Below are 27,795 nucleotides of genomic sequence, written 5' to 3'. Positions count from 1 at the left end.
CTGGGCAGATTGGGCTTGAAATTTAGTGGGAATGTTCCTAGGGATGTGTAAATTAAGATTGTTCATGACATGATGATTCCATCGATAATGTGTAAATTAGGACTAAACAATGTCTTTTTGGTCAAAAATCCTTAATTCCAAAACTACTCAGCAGATTGGCGGGGGGGGGGGTGGTATAGATGAAGAAATATTAAGCTTATAATGATCTCATCAGTGATATGCAAATTAGGTGTAAAATGGGAATTTGATAAAAAAATTATATCTCAAAAAATTCTTGGCCAATGACACTTGGTGAGATGTTTCTAGAAGAGTTACTCTACAGATTATCTTAAAATGTTTTCACACAATTAGTCCTAGCAACCATGAGTACACCCTTAGCAATAACCCAATGGCAGTATATTTTGGTAATATAACAACAACATCTGGTAGGCAAGTGAGTAACATTACAGAATCGAGCCATTAACTAGGGGAGTGGGGTTTCTTATCTTTCTTATCACTGAATGATGTTTGTTGGCAATATTTACAAATGTACCCGTGATAAAGCACTATTACATAACACATCATGCAAAGCTAAGCTCAATATCTAAGTGTGAAAAACCTAATGTCATATCAGTTGTTATCAGTTTTAATGACCCATTATATTACCAGTGATATTGCAAATAACTTTCGAGAGATAACCAATTTTTATGACAACCAACTTGCTGGTTCACCAAGTCAGGAAAGTCGCACTTGAACGGCTAATGCAAAAATCCATCATGAATATTCAAAAGATGTTTGCAAATATCCTTAGCAACCATGATCACGCCCATAGTAACATCCAAATGGTGGTGTATTTCACAAAGATAATAACTAACAGGGATTCTTAGACAGGTGAACAAACATTCAAAACGTGAATGCAGATATGCCAAGCAAGCAAGACCACACTAATGGCAACAGCCAAATGATCACATATATTGCAAAGACAACAACAGGAAATAACAGACAAGCGAATAAACATTCAAAAAATGTATGTAAATGTGTCTAGCAACAAGACCACGCTCACAGTAACAGCCAAATGATCACGTATATTGCAAAGAAAACAACAGGGATTAATAGACAAATAAATAAACATTCAAAATGCATGCAGATATCACTAGGAACACGACCACGCCCATAGCAACAGGGTTGGATAGTTTTCTTCTTCTTCTTCTTCTTCTTCTTCTTCTTCTTCTTCTTCTTCTTCTTCTTCTCCTCCTCCTCCTCCTCCTCCTCCTCCTCCTCCTCCTCCTCCTTCTTCTTCTTCTTCTTCTTCTTCTTCTTCTTCTTCTTCTTCTTCTTCTTCTTCTTCTTCTTCTTCTTCTTCTTCTTCTTCTTCTTCTTCTTCTTCTTCTTTCCTCCCTCTCTCTGTCTCTGTCTGTCTGTCTCTGTCTCTCTCTGTCTGTCTCTGTCTGTCTCTGTCTCTGTCTCTCTCTCTGTCTCTGTCTCTGTCTGTCTCTGCCTGTCTCTCTCTCTGTCTCTCTCTCTGTCTCTCTCTCTGTCTCTGTCTCTGTCTCTCTGTCTCTATCTCTCTCTCTCTCTCTGTCTCTCTCTCTCTCTCTCTCTCTCTCTCTCTCTCTCTCTCTCTCTCTCTCTCTCTCTCTCTCTCTCTCTCTCATATTGATATGCTTTGCATCTCACCATGTACATAATACATAACCAGAACACTTCACTGCACCATTGAACACTTAACTGATACCACTCTTACGGTATCATTGAACATTGTTTTGATACCAGTGAACGCTTAACTGTACCAATGAACACTTATGAACACTTAATTGGTACCAGTGAACACTTTACTGTACCATTGAACACTTCACTGGTACAAGATCACTTTACTGGTATCATTGAACAAGGGGACGGGAGAGACAAGACAGGGACACAGATAGTGGGAATCAGACAGGCATACCGACAGGGAGACAAGTGGACTAACAGGCAAACAGACTGACTGACTGACAGACAGACCTACAGGCAGGCAGGCAGGCAGACAGACAGACAGACAGACAGACAGACAGACAGACAGACAGATAGACAGACATGGATATTGACAGGCAGACAGGGACAATAGGAGACTGGCAGAGAGACACAGAAACAGTGGGAGACTGACAGAGCCATAGATTGCAAGTGATTTATTGGGGTGCAATGTCTTGAATAATACGGACATACAAAGCAAATTAAAGTATATTAAATTTTCATCAATCTGTTCTCATAATACAATTGAAATCTTCAAACACAAATACTGAATATAGCATAGGTCCAAATTGGATAGTTGACACACCATATGTATTGACCAGGACAAATGAAGAAGACTTCACATGAGATGTGTGTGTGATAGATCACTGTCTTTTACAAATTACAAATCTGTCCAGATTCATGTTAAATTAGTTTTTCTTTACATTATAGTTGTACAAATGAAATGAATATATCACGTTCTTCTTACACCATTCTCACCACAAAAGTTTGTCAACATAATCAAGAGTATATGCCAATAAAAGTGGTATTTAATATTGACATCTATAAATCTTATTAATTATCGTTTACCTTATTGGTAGTATCTCATAGTGTATTTACATAGTGTATCTAAAGTACCTTTATATTGATCCTGGATAGTTAGTATTTTCTTTTAAGTGCTAGGATTATAACTGATGATGTCAAGTGTTTTCCATTGGTCCTCTAATTTGACATGGTCTATGAACAAAAGAATGCTCAATATTCATAGCTGGTATCAATTCCTTGTTTCTCCATCTCTGCTTTCATCAATTCATCAAACTGTTCACTCTCTGCTACTGTGAAGTAATGTTTCCAGTTTCCAATTTTCCCTTTCCCAATAAACTGGTGATCTCCTGCTGTCTGGTAGTCTTTGGAATCAAAGTCCAGGATTTTCCAGACATTCTTTCTCATCTTTTCAATACTGCTTTCCTCAACAACACGCTGGATATCTTCTTCAGAAAGTGGTCTTCCCAAAAAGTCAGCCACCTTCTTGATCACATCGGGTAGGTTTTCCTTCATGTCTTCAAATGTGATGTGCAAGACGTTATCTTTGAGACCATATTTGCTCCATGATGCAATGTGTTGTAATGGTGATCCACCGAATGCAACTTTACCTTGAATGAACCTCTGTGGAAATCCTTCCCATGATTCCTTTGGTAATTTGAATACATCACTCACACCCAAAATAACATAAAAAAATGACACACATACATCTTTCAAATTTCTTCTGATATAGATAACTTTACAATCATTGTCTTTCCATGACCTGGGCATCAGTGTTGGTGTAAGATGGGTCTTGACAAGTCGAGGAGGGGAAAGTTCATTAGCAGTTCGTAAAAATACATCCTGTACGGTTTTCATGAACCCTTCCTTAGGCCGAGGCCTATAGTAATAGTCTAGCATAGGAACAATAGTACGGTCTTTATAATTCACCAGTCCCCAGTTGTCATACATCTGGGTCAGGACATAACACATCCAATTTGTCCCTGATCTTGAATAAGTATTTACAAACACATCACCATCACGCACTTGAAAGTTATCGCCCCACCTTTCTTTGATAGCTACAGGATTTTCAAACTTGCTGCCCGCGTCCTTTAGCTCCGATGGAGAAGAACCTTCCATTTTGTAATATTTGTCTGGTGTGGCATGTAGTTACAGCTGGATATGCAACTTCTAATTTGAATATATCGTAGCATGACCCTTATTAGTTATGTATTGAGTACACAGTTCAAACCCTGAATGATTGTTCTATTGTCCCTCATGTCCATTATATATAACAGTTCTTGTTACAGTTCAATGTACGGCCCACAAACCGACAAACACTGATAATGGTCTGGGGGTCGACTGAGAAGAATTGCCTGAGGAAAAGAAAATGATTTATAGCAGACTCTAACCTAAAAACAAGCCTCACAACTCTTGCTATTGAAAACACTGAGGGCAACGTCATTGTTATGCATAGGATCTATACAGGGTGTTGACTGTTCATAGGACATTGTGTCATTCTCATTTGCATATATGACCCCATATGACCTTATTTCTTTGCACTATAGGTCTAAGCCTTTCCCACAGATCACTACCAGCTGACAGGTATATGACAAATTACAAAACTTTTTTAATTCAGATTTTTGTTAAATTATTTTTTCTTTAGATTAATATGTTTGTACATACTGAATTAAATATCCCGTCCTCAGTACGTCATTCCCATCACAACCCCTTGTCAACATAATCAAGAGTATACTATTAAATTTAAAGTGGTATTTAATGTTGACATCTATAAATATTATCAGTTATCTTTTACCTTATTGGTAATATCTTACATAGTGTATCTAAAGTACTCTTACATTGACCCTGGATAGTTAGTATTTTTAGCCCCGCCTCCTCCTCCCCACTGGCGAAGTCTGGGGACTACTATGTTGGGCCCCATAAATGTGTTCACCATGACTGTCTATCACTGTCAGTGTACGTGTGTGTGTGTGTGTGTGTGTGTGTGTGTGTCTGTATGTATGTATGTATGTATGTATGTATATTGGGTGTGATAATTTATTTTCGAGAAGCCATCGTTGTAGGCGATGAGAAATACACAGCTCAAAGAGTTTTTGTAAAAGTTGGTAGCAATGTAATTCATCTGTAGTTCGAAGGATCAAAACGGTTCGATCCTAGAATGTATTTCTTGCAACCATAGAATGTAAAAAAAAATGTATTAAATATTTTTCGTGCAAGTTCTCCGGACCATCGCTCGGTACCAAACTGTATTTCGTGCAACCATGAATGTAAAAAAATGTATATACTTACGGGGTCACTTGAGGTCAAGATGCGTACGCTACCCATGATGCACCAGTAGTAATGGCGCTGTCCTGAGGTAAGTGATTAGTTCGCTCGTACGATAGCTATGGACGATTCGTTCTCTCTGTCGCTTTATTAATTTGTTTGACATTCATAACATTGGTAAACATTGATACCTCTTATGATCTGAGAATTTTTCCCATCCTTCCTTTGTTAAACTCGTAGAAATTATGTAATGACAGTTTCATTCATCCCGCGACCTTGTGTTGTTGATCGAATGTGTCCGTGACGTGAAGGTCTTGGGCCAAGTTATTATGCAGTTATGGGCACAGGGGCACGTATTATTGCTTAGATAGCTGTTTTCTTATGTAAATATCGTACGAATCTTGCTGCTACAAATGTATCAATCTCAATACTATACTAGAAATATGAACTCTTTTCTTCTTACATGTAGGAATATATAGTCAAAAGGTTGTTATATTTAGTCTGTAGACCTGGAAAACAACAATCTATGAAATATTACACGCCCCTATGGTTATGAGGTCAATTCCTTCCACAATTTATTGACGATACCTTGCATGATAATCATGGACATTGATATCAAATTAGCAAATTACGAGACCGTAGTATTTTTTCGATCGATCCCCATATGATTCGAAATTTGTTGTTATTATACGACTACCATTATTCCTATGACATACACAGTCGTCTTGTTTGCCGCGAGACATTTGTCATGCCGCGAGACATTTGTCACACGGCTGTACTTTTTTACTTTTTAGTCTACAGAATATAAATTTCAACATACATTCAGGGCTTATTTACAAATTTAAAAGCAGTTTAGATAGATAGATAGATAGATAGACAGACAGACAGACAGACAAACAAACAGACAGACAGTGACAGACAGACAGACAGACAGACACTTGGGCAGTTTTCTGTAGCATGGATGTTGAGGTTAAACTATTAGGGTATTTTTCACTTCTAGAACTCAAATTCTGTAGCATCAATAATTAATCTGCCACTCTGAAAGAGAGAAAATTGGAATAGAAAACTTGTCCTTGAACCCCTAAGTCAAGTCATTAATATTCTGGTTCCCAAACAAAATTATTTAAAAATATCAGCAACTATTCTAGTGTATCTGATTTCCTTCTTTGTTAGTTACCAAGGTTACCGAGCCTTAGGACAATTACTAGAATTAAAGTGCAAAATAACCGTCCAAGGGGTTCTTTATTTGTAAATTACTATTTGGGCAAAACAGGAATAGATTCATCTTTACTTTTTACACAAAAAATAAAAATAAATATAAATAAAAAGAGTAATTTGTATACAGAAGGTTAGATTTTTATAATTTTTTACAGAATGATAATAGATCTATGGTAATTATGCAAATTACAATGAGATGTTATTTTTTTCATTCAGCCAAGGAAAATATGAGTGACCTAAGGGGCCCTTGTTGCTATGAGTCCCTAGGCGAGAAGTGACAACCCTAGGTCATGAGTATTGTCTGGCTGAATGAGAAAGATATCGAAGAATAGTATAATTATACCAACGCCAGTAAATATAAGAAAATCCAGGAAATTAATGGCAATTTTGAGCATTTTGACTCATATTTAGAACATAGCAGAATCAATGATGTAGACGTGTGATGATGGCATGACATCATTACAGAATCGAGCCATTAACTAAGGAAGTGGGGTTTCTTATCTGTCTTATCACTGAATGTTTGTTGGCAATATTTACAAATGTGATAAAGCACTATTACATAACACATCAGGCAAAGCTAAGCTCAATATCTAAGTGTGAAGCCCCTAATGTCATATCAGTTGCTATCAGTTTTACTGACCCATTATCGGTGACATTGCAAATAGCTTCAGTGTTTTTGCTGAGGTTTGGGAACCCCGGTAACAGAAAGGGGGAAAGAGGTAAAACTGGTAGTGCTTCCCATGCAATGTATCATAATTTTGGTGGGGAACCCCGGTAGATTTTACCTACTTACCGCCCTTAAATAAAATACTGAGCTTTAGTAATGCAAACAATTTTTATGACACCCGACTTGCTGGCTCACCAAGTTGGGAAAGTTGCACTTAAACCGCTAATGTAAAAATCTGTCATGTATATTTGCATTGTTGTGACGTAGAACGACCAGATTTTTGGCTTATGCATGGTATAATGTGATGTGTGTTGTTTATTAATTATTCCCAAAATTGTGTGCAGTATTGTATGGTTTTAACATTCAAGACTTTGGTGGAATCTTTTCGCAGCTAGAATTATTTTGAAAGTGGTCTAGAATCTATCCATTGGGTTTGAATCTGAATATCTTTGAGTTAAAGAGATCTTCAGATCAAACCCAATGGATAGCCTCTAGACTGTGGGGTAAAGATATCTTCAGATTCAAACCTAATGGATAGCCTCTAGACTGTGGTGTGGGTAAAGAGATCTTCAGATTCAAACCCAACAGATAGCCGCTAGACTGTAGGGTAAAGAGATCTCCAGATTCAAACCTAATGGATAGCCTCTAGACTGGGGTGAAGAGATCTCCAGATTCAAACCCAATGGTTAGCCTCTAGGCTGTGGGGTAAAGATATCTTCAGATTCAAACCCAATGGATAGCCTCTAGACTAATGGGTAAAGAGATCTTCAGATTCAAACCAAATGGATAGCCTCTAGACTATGGGGTAAAGATATCTCCAGATTCAAACCCAACAGATAGCCTCTAGACTGTGGGGTAAAGAGATCTTCAGATTCAAACCCAATGGATAGCCTCTAGACTGTTAAAAATGCTGAAGAAATATTCATAGGCAGAGAGTTAAATACACTTTAGCATCTACAATGTCTCTATAATGTATATTATAGTGAATATCAGAACTGTCTTTGACAAGAAAAATGGCCTCAATTTATCACAGATTAGTCACAAATCTGTCCTTCCAAAGGTCAGTATTGAAATCCACACATTCTCAGTAGTGCGTGAATGTCATTAATATGCATGTCACTGAAGACATAGCCACTTTAAATGACGCCATTGACAGATGTTTGTATTAGAAAGGCCAACTATGTTTATTAATGCTTAAATAGGTTTGTCAGACAAGTTCTATGTACGTGACTGTGGTTTTCTACAAATCTCAGTATTACAATTTAGAATCTACCTTACATGTATAACAAAGTGATATTTTATTTTAGTGGTGTGGGAAAGGTAATGCTAGTAGTGAAAATAACAAACTAATGTGAAGTAATATAATTCACTGGCTTTGATTTTATAAAATAGTGTAGAAGATGAATTTCACTTTTGTCTTGTCTGCCTTTAAGTTATACTCTGAACTCAGAACTCAGAACTGTATTTCATGATGTTTTTATACCTTTTCAACATACATTAAATTATATATATATATATATATATATATATATATATATATATATATATATATATATATATATATATATATATATATATATATATAAGCAGACTGTAAGCAGACTGCTCCCTACCACGTCTAATCAAGCTGTTGCAAAGTATGTCAGAAATAAAACTAATATTGAATCCAAATGTGAAAGGTTGAATACTAAATATGATACCTATGCCTCCTTTGTTGTAGAAGTACCACATGATCAGTTCACTAAACTATTAGATGCTTCTGTTTGGCCTACTGGTGCTCTCGTGAGAAAATATTATCAAACAAAATCTAGTTAGATGGCAGTCCGCATTGCTTCTTATAATTGTCGCGGTATTAAGTCGGCTGCTACAGCAGTGAATAGCCTCTGTGATAATCATGATATTATCCTTGTACAAGAACACTGGTTATCTAAGAGTGAACTCCCTCTACTGTCCAAGATCAATGAACAATTTTATGCCTCTGGTACGACGGCTTTAAAAGACGATGCTGGCATAAGAATTGGTAGGCCGTATGGTGGAGTGGGAATTCTGTGGAGAAAATCTCTGACGCAAATTGCTCATCCCAAACTATGTTTTTATGACGACGATAGATTGATAGGATTGCAACTTCGTTACGATAATAAAAACTGCCTCATACTTTGCGTTTACATGCCCACCGATTGTGAAGACAATTTCCATACATATGTAAACTACTTGTCTAAGATCAACAATATTATTGAGTCTAGTGAGTGTAACAGTGTATTTGTAATTGGAGATTGGAATGCAGATCCCAACAAACCTTTTGGTAGAGAATTAAATTCCTTTTGCACAGACCATAAATTTATTCTCTCTGACTGTACTATTCTGAACAATCAATTTACGTACGTCAGTGATGCTCATAACTCAACGTCATGGTTAGATCACTGTGTGTCAACCACTTCTGCTCATGCTTCCATACAATCGATTGCAGTTCTTTTGGATTACCTTGCCTCAGATCATCTTCCTTTGTCAGTCACTGTTGCTATTGATAATCTCCCATCTCTAGATAGTAACATAGGGGTCACAAATATTAATACCAACAATAAACCGGCTGGTAATCGAATACAATGGAATAAAGTCAAAGACAATCATATACGGAAGTTTAACTCTGTTTCGGACAAATTTCTTCGACGGATTACCATTCCATCTCATGCTTTGTTGTGCCGTGATTCTCATTGTGATTCTTGTCATCACAAGGATAGTATCAATCTCTTCTACCGTGACATTACCCAAGCTTTATCAAATGCATCAACGGAATGTTTTAACAATAGAAATGGCAACTATGTACCCTCGGTTCCTGGCTGGAATGATTACGTGAAGGAAGCGCATGACAACTCAAGAAATGCCTTTAAGTTATGGGTGGGTAATGGAAAACCAAGAACTGGTCCAATTTATAGCATTATGAGCAAGGCTCGTGCCAATTTTAAGCATGCATTTCGTATATGTAGACGTAATGAGAAAGTGGCACGTGCAAACAGTCTAGCAACATCCCTGAGTAAAAATGACTATAACCGCTTCTGGACTCAGGTTCGCTCCGTCAACTGCACTCCTCCCCTCGCATCAACAGTCGGAAGTTGTTCAGGACAGGAAAGCATTGCTAATATGTGGAAAGACCACTATGCATCGTTACTCTCTTCCGTGAACAGCAATGATCACGAGGACTCGGTTAAATCTTGGGTGCATTCACCTGACAACTCAGATATTAATTTTTCTATCAGCAGTGCTGAGGTTTCTCACTCGATTAACAGTCTTCCAAATGGTAAAGCTGCTGGTGCTGACGACCTCTCTTGTGAACATTTTAAATATGCTAGCCACAGACTTCACATTATGTTAGCTCTTGTTCTTTCCTCTATGCTGTCGCATGGATATCTGCCCAATAGCTTCATGACGACCATAATCGTACCACTTGTTAAGGACAAAACGGGTGATCTGACTAGCAAAGACAACTATAGACCTATCGCCATCTCTACTGCCGCTTCAAAAATCCTGGAATCTATCATTCTTGATCGTTGTAAAGCAAATCTCACGACCGAAGATTATCAGTTTGGTTTCAAACAAGGTCATTCCACTGATCTCTGCATTTACTTGCTTAAGGAAACGATTAATTACTATCATAATTACAATAGTCCTGTTTATGTTTGCTTCTTAGATGCAACGAAAGCTTTCGACCGAGTCAATCATTGGTTACTTTTTAAGAAACTCATTCACCGGGGCATTCCAAAATATGTTGTTCGTATATTATTGGTCTGGTATCGCACGCAACGTTTCTTCACGCAATGGGGTGGGGCTAGGTCGTCACTGTTTTCTGTTGGGAATGGCGTTCGGCAAGGTAGCATTCTTTCCCCTTACCTGTTTAACGTTTATATGGATGATCTTAGTAGTCAGCTGAAGTCATGTTATAAGGGCTGCAATATTGGTGGCCGAATGATAAACCATCTTATGTATGCTGATGACTTAGCTCTTATATGTCCATCAATTGCAGGTCTACGCTCTCTTGTATCTATCTGTGAAATGTATGGTGTTGACCACGACATTATTTTCCACCCAAAGAAGTCGAAATGTATTTATTTTATGCCTCGTAAATGTTTAATTAGAGTTGAATGTTTACCTTCAGTCCGTGTTGGAGATAAACCACTTAGTATTGTTCATGAACATTCTTACTTGGGTTATACTTTGACAGACTCTATGTATGATGATAGTGCAATCAAGCGCCAAATGAAATGTTTTTACAGCCAAGCCAACATGTTACTCCGTAAATTTCCACACTGTACAATTGAGGTTAAGGCTACATTATTTAGAACTTTTTGCTCGAATATGTACTGCTCACAGCTGTGGTCATTGTACAACAAGAAATGCATTAACAACCTTAGAGTTGGATACAACAATGCGTTTCGCATTCTGATGGGCTACTCACGTGACTGCAGTGCCAGTTGTATGTTTGTGCAGCACACAGTCCCCACTTTTGCGGCGCTAAGACGTAAATTGATGTACAACTTTTTTAAACGTATCGAAAACAGTCAAAATAGTTTAATTGCAGCAGTGCTAAATTCCGATACAATCCTCTATTCGGGGATTCATACACTGTATAGAGATTTGTTGTATTTTTAAATGCTTTTTACTTGTTCATGTGTGTATTTGTCAGATTGTCTTTTTAAAGTCTTACTTGTTTTAAATTGCCGTTTTTTATGTATAGTTTTTATCTATGGGATGTTTTTGAGCGTGTTTGCGTTCTTTTCTTTCCCGAAATAAAGTTTAATAATAATAATAATAATAATATATATATATATGTGTGTGTGTGTGTGTGTGTGTGTGTGTGTGTGTGTATTTGTTTTTTATAACAGCGTAACCAGCAATACATTATACTAAGCATGTCAGTCAGGGCCTTGGACCTCGATTAGTTCAGAAAGAACTACTGTCCTTGGTCCTCACCAGAATTTTATTTTGTCCCTAGACATTGTATTTTTTTTCTCTTTCATTTCTATATATTTATTCAATATCTGTATAATCTGTATAAGTTCTAATGAAATAAATTTCAATTCAAATCAATTCAAAAATCAATTTTGCATATAATGTTGAGTTTCAGACTAACACCAGTGTAGGAAATAAAGCTATTTACAAAATCAGTGTGTCCTATAACAAAATCACTTCACATAGGATATAATGATAATGAAATCAGAGTCCCTCAAATGATCAGAAACAGATTTGATGCACACATATTTTTTTTAGACTTTCATTTTTACAATAAATATTATAAATTTTGTACCGTCTTGAATTTAAAAAGAATAGAAAGAAGGGTGGACATTAAATAACTTTATCATCTCTACAAATGTGTGGTTATTTGTGCATAAATGCTTGGAACATTAAAAAGTACCTTAGTAGCCATGGCAATAACATCCCAAAAACTAATGTAAATGATACATACATGTAGTTTATTTGAAAAGAGAGCAAACAGAAATAATAATAATTGTACCATGCAAGAATCGGTTTCAACAAAAAATACAGAATATATACTCTGGTTGTTCTATGTCACGACAATGTGTATCTACATCACTGGTTCTGCTATGTTAGAAATATGTGTCAAAATGTTCAAAATTGCCATTACTCTCCCAAATATTTTTGTGTATTACTGTGCGTGTATAATTATATCATAATATTCTGCAATATTTTTCTGCATTTGGCTGGAAAACACTTACTGAACAAAGAAAAATATTGGAGAATAATATCTAAAGTAAACATAATCAGTTTTTATTTCAGAAATAGTTCTGGTATTAATTATAAACTGTAAACTGTTGCCATAAAATATATCTGACAGTGTTTTAATTTCATATTAGTTTTTTCAGGGAAGCTACAATTATTTCAAACTAAATGTCCAGAGATGAGTAGACTTAAAAAATAAAATTTTTATATTGATGCTATCAGTGTCAGTATTTTGTTTTATAAAAAAATAAAAAAAAAAAACGTGTGAGATTCATTAAAAGATCATGCTGCCTAATTGAAACTGTACAGTCATTCTTGTTTGGTAGTAGTACATGTAATCCTGCATTTATTGTGTTGTTTATTTTGTTTTACAGAAAATAAAATGGAATGAATGCCAATAAAATGGTATTTGTATGTTTAAAAAAAGACTTAATTTATGGCTGACTGGTTGTATCACAAGTCATACTGATCATAAAATCAGATAAAAAAAACCTCTTAAAATGTCAAATGAAGGCCAGCTGATGGATGAGGGCTCTGTTGCCGTGACAACACTGAATGAGGATCTTGTTGCTATGGCAACTGAAGAGTTCAGAAATGAGACCAAGTATGTGGTTTTGAACATCCTTGGGCTTGTTCCACCGAGTTTTGAACTTGAGGGTAGTAGCGGGGAGGAGGATAGTGAAGGTGGAGGGGAGAGTCAAGATAGTGAGAATGAAGATGGCTTGGCCAAGTCTACCTGTTCTGGAGAGAGTCAATTACAAGTAGTTGGACAGCTAGAGTTGGAAGAACCTGGAAAAGAGGAGGTGGAAATACAGACTGTAGAATCAGACGAACATGATGTGGAAGGTGATGAAAAATCAGGTAAACTTGTTTGGGATGATACAACCCCTAAAGTGGTCATGTGGATGAGGATTTGGAATTTATTTTGGATTTTTAATTTATAAAACAATTTCATCATGGCTTCCTGCTTGATAAATCATTGTGAAACAATATTGTCTAACTCTGCATTAGTCACTTAATACATTGCAAAAAGCAAAAAATGTGTAAAAATGTTTGTCGTTATACTTACAATAACAAACATTTCACAAATTTATTATCAATGCTTTTGCATTGAACTACAAACAAGGACTTGGCATATGTTGTTTCACATTGATTTTTCAAGTAGGAAGCCATAATAAAATTGTTTTATAAATTAAAAATCTAAAATGAAAACCCAATCCTCATCCATATGGCCATTTTAACACTAAAGTAATAAAAGCACTTTTCTATATGCAACACTCAATTATTGTGTTTCTATTGCTTTAATTATATACCGAGTAAGTAGTATGTGTCATTTCTAATGTAGTTAATTCTAAATAATGTTTTCTGCCAGTGTACCCTCTTACTTAGCCAATTTGACACACCACTGACACACGGTTTCTAGTTACATACCAAAATTTGGTGTTCCCCTATCTCTTACTATGTGGTGACCAGTGTGTCCTCTAAGCCAATTTGATGTACCACTGATGCACACAATTTCTAGTGCTCGTTTTGATTCACAACAACAAAATTTGGATATCATTAGAGGGTACACTGCTGACAAACAGAAGAATGATTACAAAGAGTGATAACGTCACACGTGTATTTGTGATTATCTGTAGCTTACTACAAACTTAATCTCCAGTCTTAAAGTAAGTCACACGAGAATGTGATAATATCATCACATTTGTATCAATGTTCCAATAGCATTATACTATCACTATTGGTGGGAAGAACGGAATACTGTGCTAAAGAAATCCATTTGACTATACAGTGAAGAGAGATATCATAGAATAATCACATGTATGGTTACTAGACAACACTGTCACTGTGTCAATGATACATCTTGTAGCTCTTTACGTGCAATTTTTCAAGAAGACTTTTGTTACACCCACCCATTGTTGTTTTTTGCAGACCAAGAATTGCAAGATGAAAGTCAGTCAGCATCTTCAGTTCAAAGTCAGGGGACACCTAAGTTTCTGATTGAAGAGTACATTGATCCATCTGGTTATGCTAGCCAAAGTGGGTCTGGCTATGGTAGCCCAAGTGGGTCTGGCTATGGGAGCCCAAGAGGGACTTCTAAGAAATCTCAGCTGACACGATTGGTGATGCCATTACGGGAAGAATTAAGTCACCACTTAGATACATTGGATGAAAGGAGGGGATGTGGTGAGTACAGTTATCAATAACATGATATTGGAGTGGATGGGGAGGGGGCCTTTGGTTGTAGAAAGGAAACTTAGTAAGTGTAATGGTGGGGGCAATTCAGATGAAAGGGAAGGGATGGGATGAGTATGGTTATTAATCATACACTGGAGGGGGGCTTTGTATGCAGAAAGGGGACTTGGAGAGTTGTAATATAGAGGGGCATATCGGATGAATGGAGAGGATATGATAAATCATCAATAACATTCTGGAGGGATGAATGGATATAGAGAGGGTGTGAAGTGATTATAATGGGGGCCCGGGGGGGATGCAGAAAGGGATCGTAATGAGTGATCCTGAGGGAGGGATGTCCGATGAAAAACCTTGACCATCATTGACTTGCTGACCAGAGGCACTGTCATCCTTTGGCTTATCTTCGACAACCTTCCGCGCACAGATTCAGATCTTTCTACAAGACTGACTCCTGACTTGATATTGTGGCTTGTGACCTCTGTACCTCCTCCTCCCCATCCATCCCGCATTTTACAATAAATTCATTTGTGTATGGGTGTAGAGATTAAATGTAGGGGGTACTAGTGATACATACTGGTTCAGTCAGTCACAGCACTATAGCTATTATATGTAGGGGGTACTAGTGATACATACTGGTTCAGTCAATCACATGTATGGGTGTAGAGATTAAATGTAGGGTACTAGTGATACATACTGGTTCAGTCAATCACATGTATGGGTGTAGAGATTAAATGTAGGGTACTAGTGATACATACTGGTTCAGTCAATCACATGTATGGGTGTAGAGATTAAATGTAGGGTACTAGTGATACATACTGGTTCAGTCAATCACAGTATGTATGGGTGTAGAGATTAAATGTAGGGTACTAGTGATACATACTGGTTCAGTCAATCACATGTATGGGTGTAGAGATGATATGTAGGGTACTAGTGATACATACTGGTTCAGTCAATCACAGTATGTATGGGTGTAGAGATTAAATGTTGGGTACTAGTGAAACATACTGGTTCAGTCAATCACAGTATGTATGGGTGTAGAGATTAAATGTTGGGTACGAGTGATACCTACTGGTTCAGTCAATCACAGTATGTATGGGTGTAGAGATTATATGTAGGGGGTACTAGTGATACATACTGGTTCAGTCAATCACAGCTCTATAGCTATTATATGTAGGGGGTACTAGTGATACATACTGGTTCAGTCAATCAGAGCTCTATAGCTATTATATGTAGGGGGTACTAGTGATACATACTGGTTCAGTCAATAACAGCTCTATAGCTGTTATATGTAGGGGGTACTAGTGATACATACTGGTTCAGTCAATCAGAGCTCTATAGCTATTATATGTAGGGGGTACTAGTGATACATACTGGTTCAGTCAATAACAGCTCTATAGCTGTTATATGTAGGGGGTACTAGTGATACATATTGGTTCAGTCAATCAGAGCTCTATAGCTATTATATGTAGGGGGTACTAGTGATACATACTGGTTCAGTCAATAACAGCTCTATAGCTGTTATATGTAGGGGGTACTAGTGATACATACTGGTTCAGTCAATAACAGCTCTATAGCTGTTATATGTAGGGGGTACTAGTGATACATACTGGTTCAGTCAATCAGAGCTCTATAGCTATTATATGTAGGGGGTACTAGTGATACATACTGGTTCAGTCAATAACAGCTCTATAGCTGTTATATGTAGGGGGTACTAGTGATACATATTGGTTCAGTCAATCAGAGCTCTATAGCTATTATATGTAGGGGGTACTAGTGATACATACTGGTTCAGTCAATAACAGCTCTATAGCTATAGGGGGTACTAGTGATACATACTGGTTCAGTCAATCACAGCTCTACAGCTATTTGGTAAGTAGAATGTTTTCTGTGCAACGCACTTCTTTATTGAATGACATGCACATTAAAAAAATGCAGGCTGTAGCACAAAGATACACCTATAAATAATTAAAATGGCCATATGGATGAGGATTGGGTATTTATTTTGGATTTTTAATTTATAAAACAATTTTGTCATGGCTTCCTGCTTGAAAAGTCAATGTGAAACAACATTGATAAAGTCTTTGTTTGAAAGTCAATACATTGCAAAAAGCTAAAAAATATGTGTAAAAAGTTTGTTATTGTACGTACAATACAAACATTTTACACATTTATTAATCGTTTGCAATGTATTGAGTTTCAAACAAAGACTTGGCATAAAAAAAATATAAGCACTATATTGACAGCTATCGTTTACTTTTGAATATATTTGCATACTCTTATTTTTTATATTTTTTTGTCTCCATTTTTTTAGTTGAGAATTTTGCATGATACCATCAATACCTACCTCTGCCTTTCTCTGCCCTATACTTCCCATCAAGAATCAAACACCGAGATTCCTTTCTGGCATAGCATGCAGGTTTGTTTTTATTTTCCTGAATTCTAATTTATTTAATATGATTTGAATATATGTGAAACATCCTTTGTGTGTATTTTATGTCCAGCAAAAATTTCAAATGAGGACTAAAAAAAATTGTGTGGTTCCAATTACACTCAATTTTAGAATAGGTAGGGTAGGTAGATTTTTTATTATTTTATTTTTTTATATTTTCTTTCCATGTGTAAAAGTCTAGTTCAGGTAGTTATATTTTCCATTGTTTTCCATATTGTCTCATATGGTTATCATTTCATCATAAAGTACAGAGTTGTATTTTCAAACTACTTATTTTATTCATTTAAACAAAAGTCTAGAGACTTGGGCAAGACTCGGTTTTCATGCAAGGCTAATTTAGATTGTAGTTGACACGTTAAATTGTAATGTTTACACTGTAAAAGACAGAATCCCAGCTTGTAATGAACACACGCTATGAATAGTAAATACACCTTTTACACATGAGTGGCTTACAGTGAAGCAGAAATCTGGAATAAGTAGATCTAACCTAGATTGTCTTAAAGGGAAACGCCACTCCAGGAAATGAAGGTATTTTCATAAACTACGTTTTGGAATGTCATTTTCATGATTTTATATCGTGAATTTTGCTCAATTGTCAGAAAACACAAATTGAAAGTCTTATTCATCACCTCTGTTGTTCTTTTGGATGGTGGTATACTATTGCGTCATGGGTGTTAGCAATAAATGATACATGTCCATGACTGTTCATCTGAAGGTAATGAACACTTATGAGTCATGAATATTCAGTGTTCATCTAATACATATTCATGTGTGCTACAACCCATGATGCAACAGTGTCTCATCACTAGAACAGTAGAGGTGAAAAAATAGTTTCTTGGTAATCAAGCAAAATGCATGTGATATGAAATCATAAAATGTCTCACAAGGACCCAAAGTTTATCAAAATAAATTTATTTCCTGGGGTGGTGTTCCCCTGTAAATTTTACTACACACGAAATGAGGGCAACATGAAGCCAATAGTAGGCTCCTACTGATTGGATATCTCACATAAATTACTTAATTATTATTATGAAAGGCAACAAATGTATTTTATCTATTGTTAACTAACCAATCAGAGTAGACGTTATAAAGTGCTTTTTGGGAAATGAACTTGGCATTGCAATTTGCTCATATTCTATTATTACTTTAATTTTTCTGCCCCTCATGACTCAAGCTATCGTCTTTTTTTTTACTGTAAGATAGAAACAGAAATGATTGAACGTTGGCTAATTAAAAGTTAAATTTTCTAAACTTTATTAATTTGGTAATCAAAGTTGTATTAATCTCAGTTGTAGTACAGGTAGTTGTTTTGAAAATAGGAAATAACAAATTCTATACATATTTCTCATATTTGTTGCATGGGTTTCTGACATCAATACAGTGGCCAACCCCTTCCTGACCCTTGCTTCCTTTCGTGAGGTCCCACTCCTGACACTGGGGGCGCCCTTCAGTAGTGTCAGTTGCCATGAAATTATTAATTAGATGTTATTCCCCAGTATTTTTCATCATTCAGCCAAGGAAAATATGAATGACTTAAGGGGCCTTAAAACAGAACTCTTAGGTCACAAGTATTTTCCGGCTGAATGAAGAAAAATATTGGAGAATAGCATAATTATACTAGTGCCAGTAATATCAAAGAAAAATTGCGAAAGCAATTGTACGTTCAGTGACAAAGAAGATTCAAGTTAACTCCTATACAAATTTACTTTCCACTAGAAAAATGTGGCCTCAATGTATTCACTTTATTCCTAACCTGGTTTGTCACTGTTGACTCAGAGTAGAGTCAGTGACTATCAAATTGTTGAATTCCATGTTATTTTCTTTTAAATTATAATATTATACCTCACTTTCCATACATTCCCAGTTGTCATTTTCAAACCCAAAATAAAACAAAGGCAAAAAGAAATAAAACCCAGAAAATGAATTGTTGTTGAAACACTGCTAAATTAATAATCATTTTTTGATTTACTGTGCCACACAATAGTTTAGTCATTTTCAACCCCCCCCCCCCTTAAAAAAAAAAGGAAATTGGAAAACAAACTGTTCAAATGTTGCAACTCTACATTTAGTAAAGTAGTGTTATTTTTTTATGATTTTCTATGTCTAGCTTCTCCAAGACTATGGACAAGTAGTCCAGGTGTGTTGCCGCCACCAAGTCCTGAAGCCATGATTGCAAGTCGTATTGCTGCCATTGGTGACCAAATCATGCAAGAACATCAGCAGAGACAAGAACTGAATTCAGCTGTTAGCAAACTACTTGGTTTGCCGCAGTCAAAAGTCACTTATGATATCTTCAAAGAGGCTGCTAAAGATGTGATTGAAAAAGAAGCTGCTCCAAGTGGATGGTACCAGGTGAGTGAGGGCGCTCTTCAGAAATACTGGTTGGACGTGATTCAGCACACAGTTAAATTAATTGGGCTCATGTCTGGCTTATAATGTCACATGATTGTGGGTAGAGACCCAAGAGGGAGCCAATCAAGGGCCAGCAGATAGTGTTCACTTATTTCAAACGTAATCTCTCCCTAAAGCTGATGACAGTTTTCATGGCTACGCTAAAATCCATTTTTCTACACTTTGTTTTTTTTACAGCAAACATGTTGTTTTGCTGTTTTAGTAGTGTACATTTAGCACAAATATAAACTTTCAGGTTGTTAAGTGCTTCCTACCACATTCTTTAACAGTCTACAACTACTAAAGTCAGTGCATTCTAATACAAATGCATGTCTGCTAAGTCCCATGTTGCAATTTGGTGTTTTCTTGGTAATCGCATGAAATTTATGTGATGTGGAATCATGAACATACTTTTATTTCTAGGAGTGATGTTCCCCTTTAAGCATTTCACAACAAGCAACTCGTCCTAGTAGATCTGTTACTGGTTCCAAGATGCATTGCGCGTTTCTCCATACAATACCATGTATTGTGTATACGCTGAGGGGTTTTCATGTGCTACTCAGGGGGATGGTTGTCACCTGACCATACCCTGGGTTCACCCATAAAATCCCTCTCTGTCATTGATGGTGTTTAGTCTTTGTGGTATAATATCACTCATAATCAAAGACGTCAACATGTGTTTCCATAATTTCCTAATGAAAATATTATTTCAAACGTAATAAAGACAAAACAAGACTATTAATGTAACAATTAACATAAGCAACGTACTCTCACACAATGTATCTTGGAACCGGAAAATTGACTATTCCCCTCACTGAGGTGTAAATCTTTATAGGTTTTCAATTGCAGACTATGACACCATCATGAATTTTTTAATCTTTATTCTTACAGATAGCATCAATGTTGAATTTCAGTCGTCATGTAGCGCTAGCCTGGATTAAGAAAGGAGAGAGACGTATCGGCCAATTAACAGACTTCAGTGTTAAACTGATAGAAGAAAATATGGCCAACTTTATAGTAGAACAAGGTGGATGGGTAAGCATTCACACATCAAGAAACATTTAGAAAAGAACGTTTCCACAAGATAGAAATTGAAAAGTACTAGCCTGCTAAAATACACAAATCATTGAATTTTGAGAATATTACCAACACCTCAATAATAACTGCAGTGGCGACCTTTCACCTATTTACGATAGTTTACTGTCAGGTGACTCCACTAGGGGTCACATGATAATGGCTTTAGCATGGCGTACTGAGTCAGATGAAAGCTAAGTCGCTTCCAATCTGATTAAAATCTGATGTAGTGAATACAGCTTGATTTCTTTATTTACCTCTATTTCCTTCCTTTAGTGTCCTTTGTGTTCGATTTTGTTGTTCTGGGGCCGCCTTCCCACATCTGACCCTTTGTTGATGTTGCTGTTGTCCCCTTAAGTTGCACACAATTCACTTGTCCCTTCTAAGGGGTTTTGTCACTATGAATCAGTAGACGAGTGGTGAGAAACCCTTAGGTCACAAGTATTTTCCAGTTGAATGCAGAAAAATGAAGAAAAATATTGGAGAATAATATAATTATACAACCTCTTGAAAGTATGATTTATGAAATATTGGCAAAAATAATGACGATTTGGAATGTTTTGACACATAGTTGTGACGAAGAACGACCAAGGTATAAATTCCATATTTTCTGTTCAAAGACAATAACTTGGCTTGTGCATGGTGTAGTAAGAACTGTAGGGAGATCTGAACACACAGATTTACAAAACTTTAAGTAAAATGTTACTCGCATGTCTTGTCTGTGTAATCTTTGTCAGTAAAAGTTAAAACTCACATTTGATTATAAAAAAATTAGTTTGACTAGGAAGAAATAATAATAAATAATAATAATAATTTCATTTATATAGCGACTAATATCCACAGAGACAGTGATCAGAGCCACTTAAAATACAAAACAAACCTAAAAAGCATAAAAACTAAATTTCAGATCAAAGAGAATTCAAGTTTAAAAAGATGCATTTTCAGCATATGTTTATAAACATTGAAATTATCACAACGACGGTTTTGGTAAATATACCAGGTCATTTGTTTAATGTACCAGGTCCTGCTTTGTACTTGATCTGTTACAGTCAAATTTCTGTGACAATAGTACACATTAGCAGCTTTGAAAGCAGGAGATCTGCATACATGAACACGAATTGTGAACATTGGTTACACAGCAGCTCACATGACCTCTAATGGTCAAATGTTGTATCATTCCAGTCAGTACAACCCACATTGGGACTGTATATGGTTGACTAGGACTGTACCTTATTTTACACCTTTTTCACCGGAATTCTAAACTTTGTTACAGTAGTAAAACTTATACATTGTACTTGCCTTCAGGAAGAACCCTAAAACATACTTTAATATTCATGAAAATTTTCAATATATAACCTTTGAACTTTACTTCGTATTGGATACAGACGCTCTATAAAATTTTTGATGGATTGATTGTTTGATTGATTGAATGATTGATTGATTGATTGATTGAATGATTGATTGAATAATTGATTGATTGATTGATTGATTGATTGATTGATTGATTGATTGATTGATTGGATGATTGATTGATTGATTGGTTGATTGATGTTGTAACAACTTTAAAGATAGCGGATATAGATTTGTAGATCTCAATTTACACCTGATGGTAATCAAGGCTTCTGTTTACTAAAATAGACACAAACTAAAACTATTGCTGTTCAATGTGGTAGATCACACAAGTGGGTGATAGTGGTTCCTCTGTCTGACAATGACAAACAGCTTCTTATCTGCAGCTCGTTCTCGTTATGGTAAATTAAGCAGTAAACAACATTCCAAGTGCTATCTGAAAATCGAATGTCTATAGTGAAGATGGAGACGATTGCAGCGCTGTGTTTTGTACCATCAGTATTTCAAGTATAGATTTTCAGAAGATCATGGTGTAATTGCACTTAGTTCTGTATATTAGCTAAAGTATATTTTGAATTAATTCTTGGTGAAATTTGACAGTAAACAGGGGTGTAATTACACCAATACATTCTCTTGTATTCACTTATGAGAAACTTGCTGGTTTCTCATCAAAAATGGCTCACTGATGAGAATCAAACGTCTTTTTTTTTTCTTTTTTTAAAAATAAATTTCTTGTGCTGGGAATTCCTCCCAGCGATTTTCTATTATGCAGACAAATACACACAAACAAACAAACAAACAAACAAACAAACACAAATGCTACAGAGAACGTCTTACGTCTGCAGGTTTTGATGACATGAGGCACAAAATGATGTTGTCGTTCTTGTCTCATTCTCATAAGCTTTGCTTATAATAATCTCTCTACTTATTAAACCAACATCCATTCAATAGCTTATCACTGTTGTACCAACATGGTTTTAGTTTGTGTCTATGTTAGTAAATGGAGACCTCAACTGCCAGAGTTGAACAACTGACACGGTGGATTGTCCTGCTGAGGTCAGTTAAGTGCCTCGGCTGTATAACCATGGTCAACAAAACTACATCTCAATGGAGTGTAAATAATTACATGTATGTACATTGTAGTTGGCTGAACTCTACCTTATATTTACCACAGTTCCAATTTCTAATACAAATACATTGTACCTGTTAGTGTTAGCGACACATGGATTTGCAAATTAGGACGTATACAGCTCATTTGTGAAGTCCCTCCAAGTCAGTCAAGTCAATTAATCCATATCTGAAGAATAAAAACTAGTCTATTGGAGTGTCTCTGATCTTTATACCCATTCTATAGGTGCACTATTTTCTTTGAGTCAATTCATACATTGTACATGTTAGTAACCTGCCAAACAGGATGTATGCTTGACTTCAACAATCCTTGAAAAAACGATGTTAGTAAGAGAGAATTAATCAAACACCTAAACTGACTCCCCTGGTTATTTACACGCCCTGAAAATAATTGTGTAGAAGTCACTGCAAAGTTTTCTTACACTCCCTGCTCTCAGCTTGTCAGGACTAATCAATGAATGTAGAATGCCCTTGAGATTTTGTCAATAAACCCAGTTTTCACTAATCTTTGGAAGGACTAAGCTTCAATTAAGAAGTCAACATTTTCAAGATACCTTCATCTTAGACCTTACATGAAATGTCGTCTAGGGTGTTTGCTGTATTCATCCAAAGTGTACTGCTTTCATGACTCGCAAAGTTATGCTTTCATGAACGTTTGTAAGGACACTGCCTCATTTAAAACGTCAGTGGTCTCAATCGCCTTAAGTTCAGTCACCCATGCATTGAAAGGTACCTGTTTCTTGACTATCAAATCAGCTTGTAATAGACCATGTTTTCACCAACCTTTGTAAGAACATGTAATGCTTTGCAGTCAATTTTATAATTATTTATTTAATCACCAAAAGTAAGGTGATTTCGCAGCTATCAAAGATATCTTAATATACCATGTTTTCACTTGCCTTTGTAAGAACACGTAATGTTGAATAATAAACCCTTGTTGCCTATTACCTCAATCAAAGTGAGGTGTTTTCATGGCTATCAAATTAAGTATTATACCCTGTTATGACTGTAACATATTTCACCAAGATTTAGTCACCCTTTACTTGGTCACCCATTGCTTTAAATATTAAAAAGTCCTTGTCCTCTGCTACTGTTAGTTTAGTCCCTTAAAAGGAGCTGTTTCCATGGCTACCAAATTAGTTCTCATTAACTATGTGCTCACCAATCGTGAACAATCTGGGTTCATCTAAATCTTAAACCACTTGTTTGGGATTAAATTAAGTTAGGCTTAGAGCACACTAGTGTAGTGCCTTTACACAGTACTCTTTAGGTCAGTCTATAACTTTATTTAATAGAGTGGTCGAAGAGCGACTGTCCAGTGTGAAGCCACCTGTAGTTAGTGATTTTCAGTGTTTGCATAAAAACCTTTCTTAAATGCTTCAATTAAAAAAAGTTAGTGTTCTCTATCACCTTTAGTTTGGTCACCCAACAGCCAAAGGGGGCTGTTTCCATGGCTACGAATTCAGCTCTCAGTAGCCAAATTTCTTTTGGAGGCTAATTTAGTATATCTACTATATTCACATCCTGTATCGCTGTGCTCCATGTTACAATTTATGATATAGGTACATGTTACACTTTGCAGTAATTTGTTTCTGAATGGCTAAAGTGGTAAGATTTGAAGCACAGCAAATGTTGGTGCGTCACTAGAAATTATGTGCATGAGTGGCACATCAAATTGGCCTGTCATTCTCTGTCATGACAACCTGTATCTATATCACTGATTTTGTGGTATATGAACGATGCATTAATACATTCCAAATCGCCATTATTTTTCACTCTTATGCTTGAGAAGGTATAACTATATTATTCCCCAATATTTTGATTCCTTCAACAGGGAAATACTCGCGACCTAAAGGTTTGTCACTACTCGTCTAGTGACTCGTAGTGACAAGGCCCTCTTAGGTAACTCATATTTTCTTCGACTGAATGAAGAAAAATATTGGGGAATAATTTGTAATTTTTATTAGAAAGGTTACCTTCAGGATTTATAGTACCTACTCTCTTACTTTGACAGAATTATCTGTCACCATTACTGATGAGGGGCTTAACATTTTTGAAATCACTAATCTATTTTATTTTATTTCTGTTAATAATTCAGGAAGCCCTATATCAAATGCACGTCGATGACTATGACCTACCATCATCTGAGATTAGTGATCGATCATTCCCGAGTTCACCTTGGCCAGATGGTTTTCTCTCAGTACCGCCGAGGAAGTCATCTGGCTCTGAGGTAAGCGATCCAAGCAGTGGACCTCCAAGCCCATCATGGAGAGAGCTAGGCCAGAATTTTCTTATCCCTGGAAAGCCTTATAGAATGACACCTAGCAACCTGCTGAGGACAACGCCTAGCAACATAATTGAGTTTCTGCCCACTCATATCAGTACAGGAAACCCCTCTAATACTCAGATTTTTGAATTAGAGACTTCGTTAGCAATTGATGAGATTAATAAAGAATTAGAAAATAACCCCAAACTTGTAATACATGCATCTGGAAATTTGCAGGCAGATGGTGAAAATAGTGGATTTGATGAAAACAGTACTAACGTTATGGAATCACCAAATCCTGACGTTACCACCAAATGTGTCAAATCAGATGCGTGTACTCAAACTTTTGAAGAAGAATATGAATCACCAGAGACAGATTTTGATGACAGTGATGTTGTGGCAGCCATGTTTGGTATTCAACTTGACAGTACTTCTGAGTCTGGTGCCACAGGGGAAGGTGAAGATCACCAGGTAGAGAAACAAGAAAGTGGTACGCAAACAGACAAAGCACCCTGGTTTAGTGTTAGATCAACGGCTGCTGCACTGGCGTTAGGTGTCAGTGTTGGCATAGCTGCAATGAAAAAATCCTAAAAAATATGTAAATTGATCAAATTAAACAGGGCTGTTGAGATAATCACAATAGGGAACTTGCAAACTAGACTGAGCATACTCATATGCAAATGACCATGGGAATATCTGTGGTTATCGTAATATCTTGTCTGGAGCTACCGATGAAATAAACCTCCAACAATGGTCAGGGTGACTATGAATTGATTATTTGAGGTTAAAAACAATGTAACAGTATTGTTTACAATACCAACTCATTAGTATTTATTATCACGTTTCCCATGATGCGACATTCAACATGGCAGGTTTGCAAGTTCCCTATTGCCAAATTGTGCAGTTAAAAGGTTAATGGGATATATATATGAGGGGAGATTAGATTATTGTAATGCTTGTAAAGCTGTGTTGTCTATGGACAATGAAGCAGAGAAGCCAAGAAATCATAATTTTTGTGTTCTCCTTTGGCAGTGAGATAAAGCTGTGGACAGGCTAGTGTGTGGGAGCCATTGTGTAACTAGTCAGACTAATTTGATTTTATAAGATAGAAGGTGGTCAACAGTCAGCTCTGATACAGTGAATAGCTAGTCATATGTAATCATTGAATGTACATTGTAATAGTGGAGTTGGGATATTTTCTGAAGTCAATGCTATGCTACGTCGTTCAAGTTGATATAAAATAATGATACTTGAGCAAGGCCAGTGGGCTGAGAGCAAACGTAATTTTCATGGGATCAAAGTAAACTGCAGAATATGAGTGTTAACATATTTCTACTGAACATATCAGCAAATTTGATTAAAGACCTTGTTGCATGCCAGTTAACGAAGTGTTGTACTTTATGGTGTATTTAGTAAACGTCAGAGACACTTGTACAAGATAACGTAAAGAATGTAGAACAAAGAACCAATTAGGCAATTAATGAACCAATTAATGAATTAACCACTCAGTCCCTGACAACACTGAATGTTTATAATACACATCGTATCATTTTTATCACTAGGATAAATTTTCTCATCCAGACATACTACATGTAGTATTCCTGCCCAGAAAAGTTTACTAAGAAAACATAAGACTTTCCCATTATTAACTTTACATTCAATTTGCAATATGTTAATCTCTATGCAAAGTTTTGCATGTCATATAGTTAATATTTGGATAGTTATTGCAACCGAAATTGTGATATTGCTATTATACTTATCGCAACTGAAATCACGATATCGCTAGTATAATTATCGCAACTGAAATCATAATATCGCTATTATACTTACAACTGAAATCATAATATCGTTATTATAATTATTGCAACTAAAATCATAGTATTGCTATTAATTAAAATTATCGCAACTGAAATCATGATATTATTATTATACTTACAACTGAAATCATAATATCGTTATTATAATTATCTCAACTAAAATAATATCGCTATTAAAATTATCGCAACTGAAATCATGATATCGTTATTATAATTATCTCAACTAAAATAATATCGCTATTAAAATTATCGCAACTGAAATCATAATATCGTTATTATAATTATCGCAACTAAAATCATAATATCGCTATTAAAATTATCGCAACTGAAATCATAATATCGTTATCATAATTATCGCAACTAAAATCATAATATCGTTATTATAATTATCTCAACTAAAATCATAATATCGCTATTAAATTTATTGCAACTGAAATCATGATATCATTATAATTATTGCAACTAAAATCATAGTATTGCTATTAATTAAAATTATCGCAACTGAAATCATGATGTTATTATACTTACAACTGAAATCATGATATCATTATTATAATTATCGTAACTGAAATCATAATATCGTTATTATAATTATCGCAACTAAAATCATAATATCACTATTAAAATTATTGCAACTGAAATCATGATATCATTATTATAATTATGGCAACTAAAATCATAATATCGCTTTGATGGTGTGATTTTTGCAAATTTAAACATATTCCATCGTAAG

General features: G+C 35.9%; 2 protein-coding genes across 3 annotated transcripts; one reads left to right on the top strand and one right to left on the bottom strand.

Moving 5' to 3' along the window:
• Positions 1 to 2,721: 2,721 nt before the first annotated feature.
• On the bottom strand, positions 2,722 to 3,627 carry LOC144452737 (sulfotransferase 1E1-like). The gene has a single exon (XM_078143886.1). The coding sequence runs from the start codon at positions 3,625 to 3,627 to the stop codon at positions 2,722 to 2,724; it is 906 nt and encodes a 301-aa protein (XP_078000012.1).
• A 9,142-nt stretch (positions 3,628 to 12,769) lies between these two features.
• LOC144452952 (uncharacterized) lies at positions 12,770 to 26,160 on the top strand. 2 transcript variants are annotated; one of them, XM_078144188.1, is made up of 5 exons: positions 16,899 to 17,003; positions 19,144 to 19,388; positions 20,319 to 20,462; positions 25,078 to 25,209; positions 25,483 to 26,160. In XM_078144188.1, exons 2-5 carry the CDS (start codon positions 19,203 to 19,205, stop codon positions 25,834 to 25,836), a joined length of 816 nt encoding a protein of 271 aa, XP_078000314.1. In that variant the 5' UTR covers positions 16,899 to 17,003; positions 19,144 to 19,202; the 3' UTR covers positions 25,837 to 26,160. The 2 variants fall into 2 exon arrangements, 1 of the variants encoding a protein (XP_078000314.1); XR_013482382.1 differs by lacking the exons at positions 20,319 to 20,462; positions 25,078 to 25,209; positions 25,483 to 26,160 and adding exons at positions 12,770 to 13,252; positions 14,324 to 14,578 and having other exon boundaries at positions 19,144 to 19,269.
• Positions 26,161 to 27,795: the final 1,635 nt, after the last annotated feature.

This window comes from Glandiceps talaboti, chromosome 23 (assembly GCF_964340395.1).
Source record: "Glandiceps talaboti chromosome 23, keGlaTala1.1, whole genome shotgun sequence".
Classification (NCBI taxonomy): domain Eukaryota; kingdom Metazoa; phylum Hemichordata; class Enteropneusta; family Spengelidae; genus Glandiceps; species Glandiceps talaboti.
Note: the sequence above shows the minus strand (reverse complement) of the source record. Positions and strands in the feature narration are given on the sequence as shown.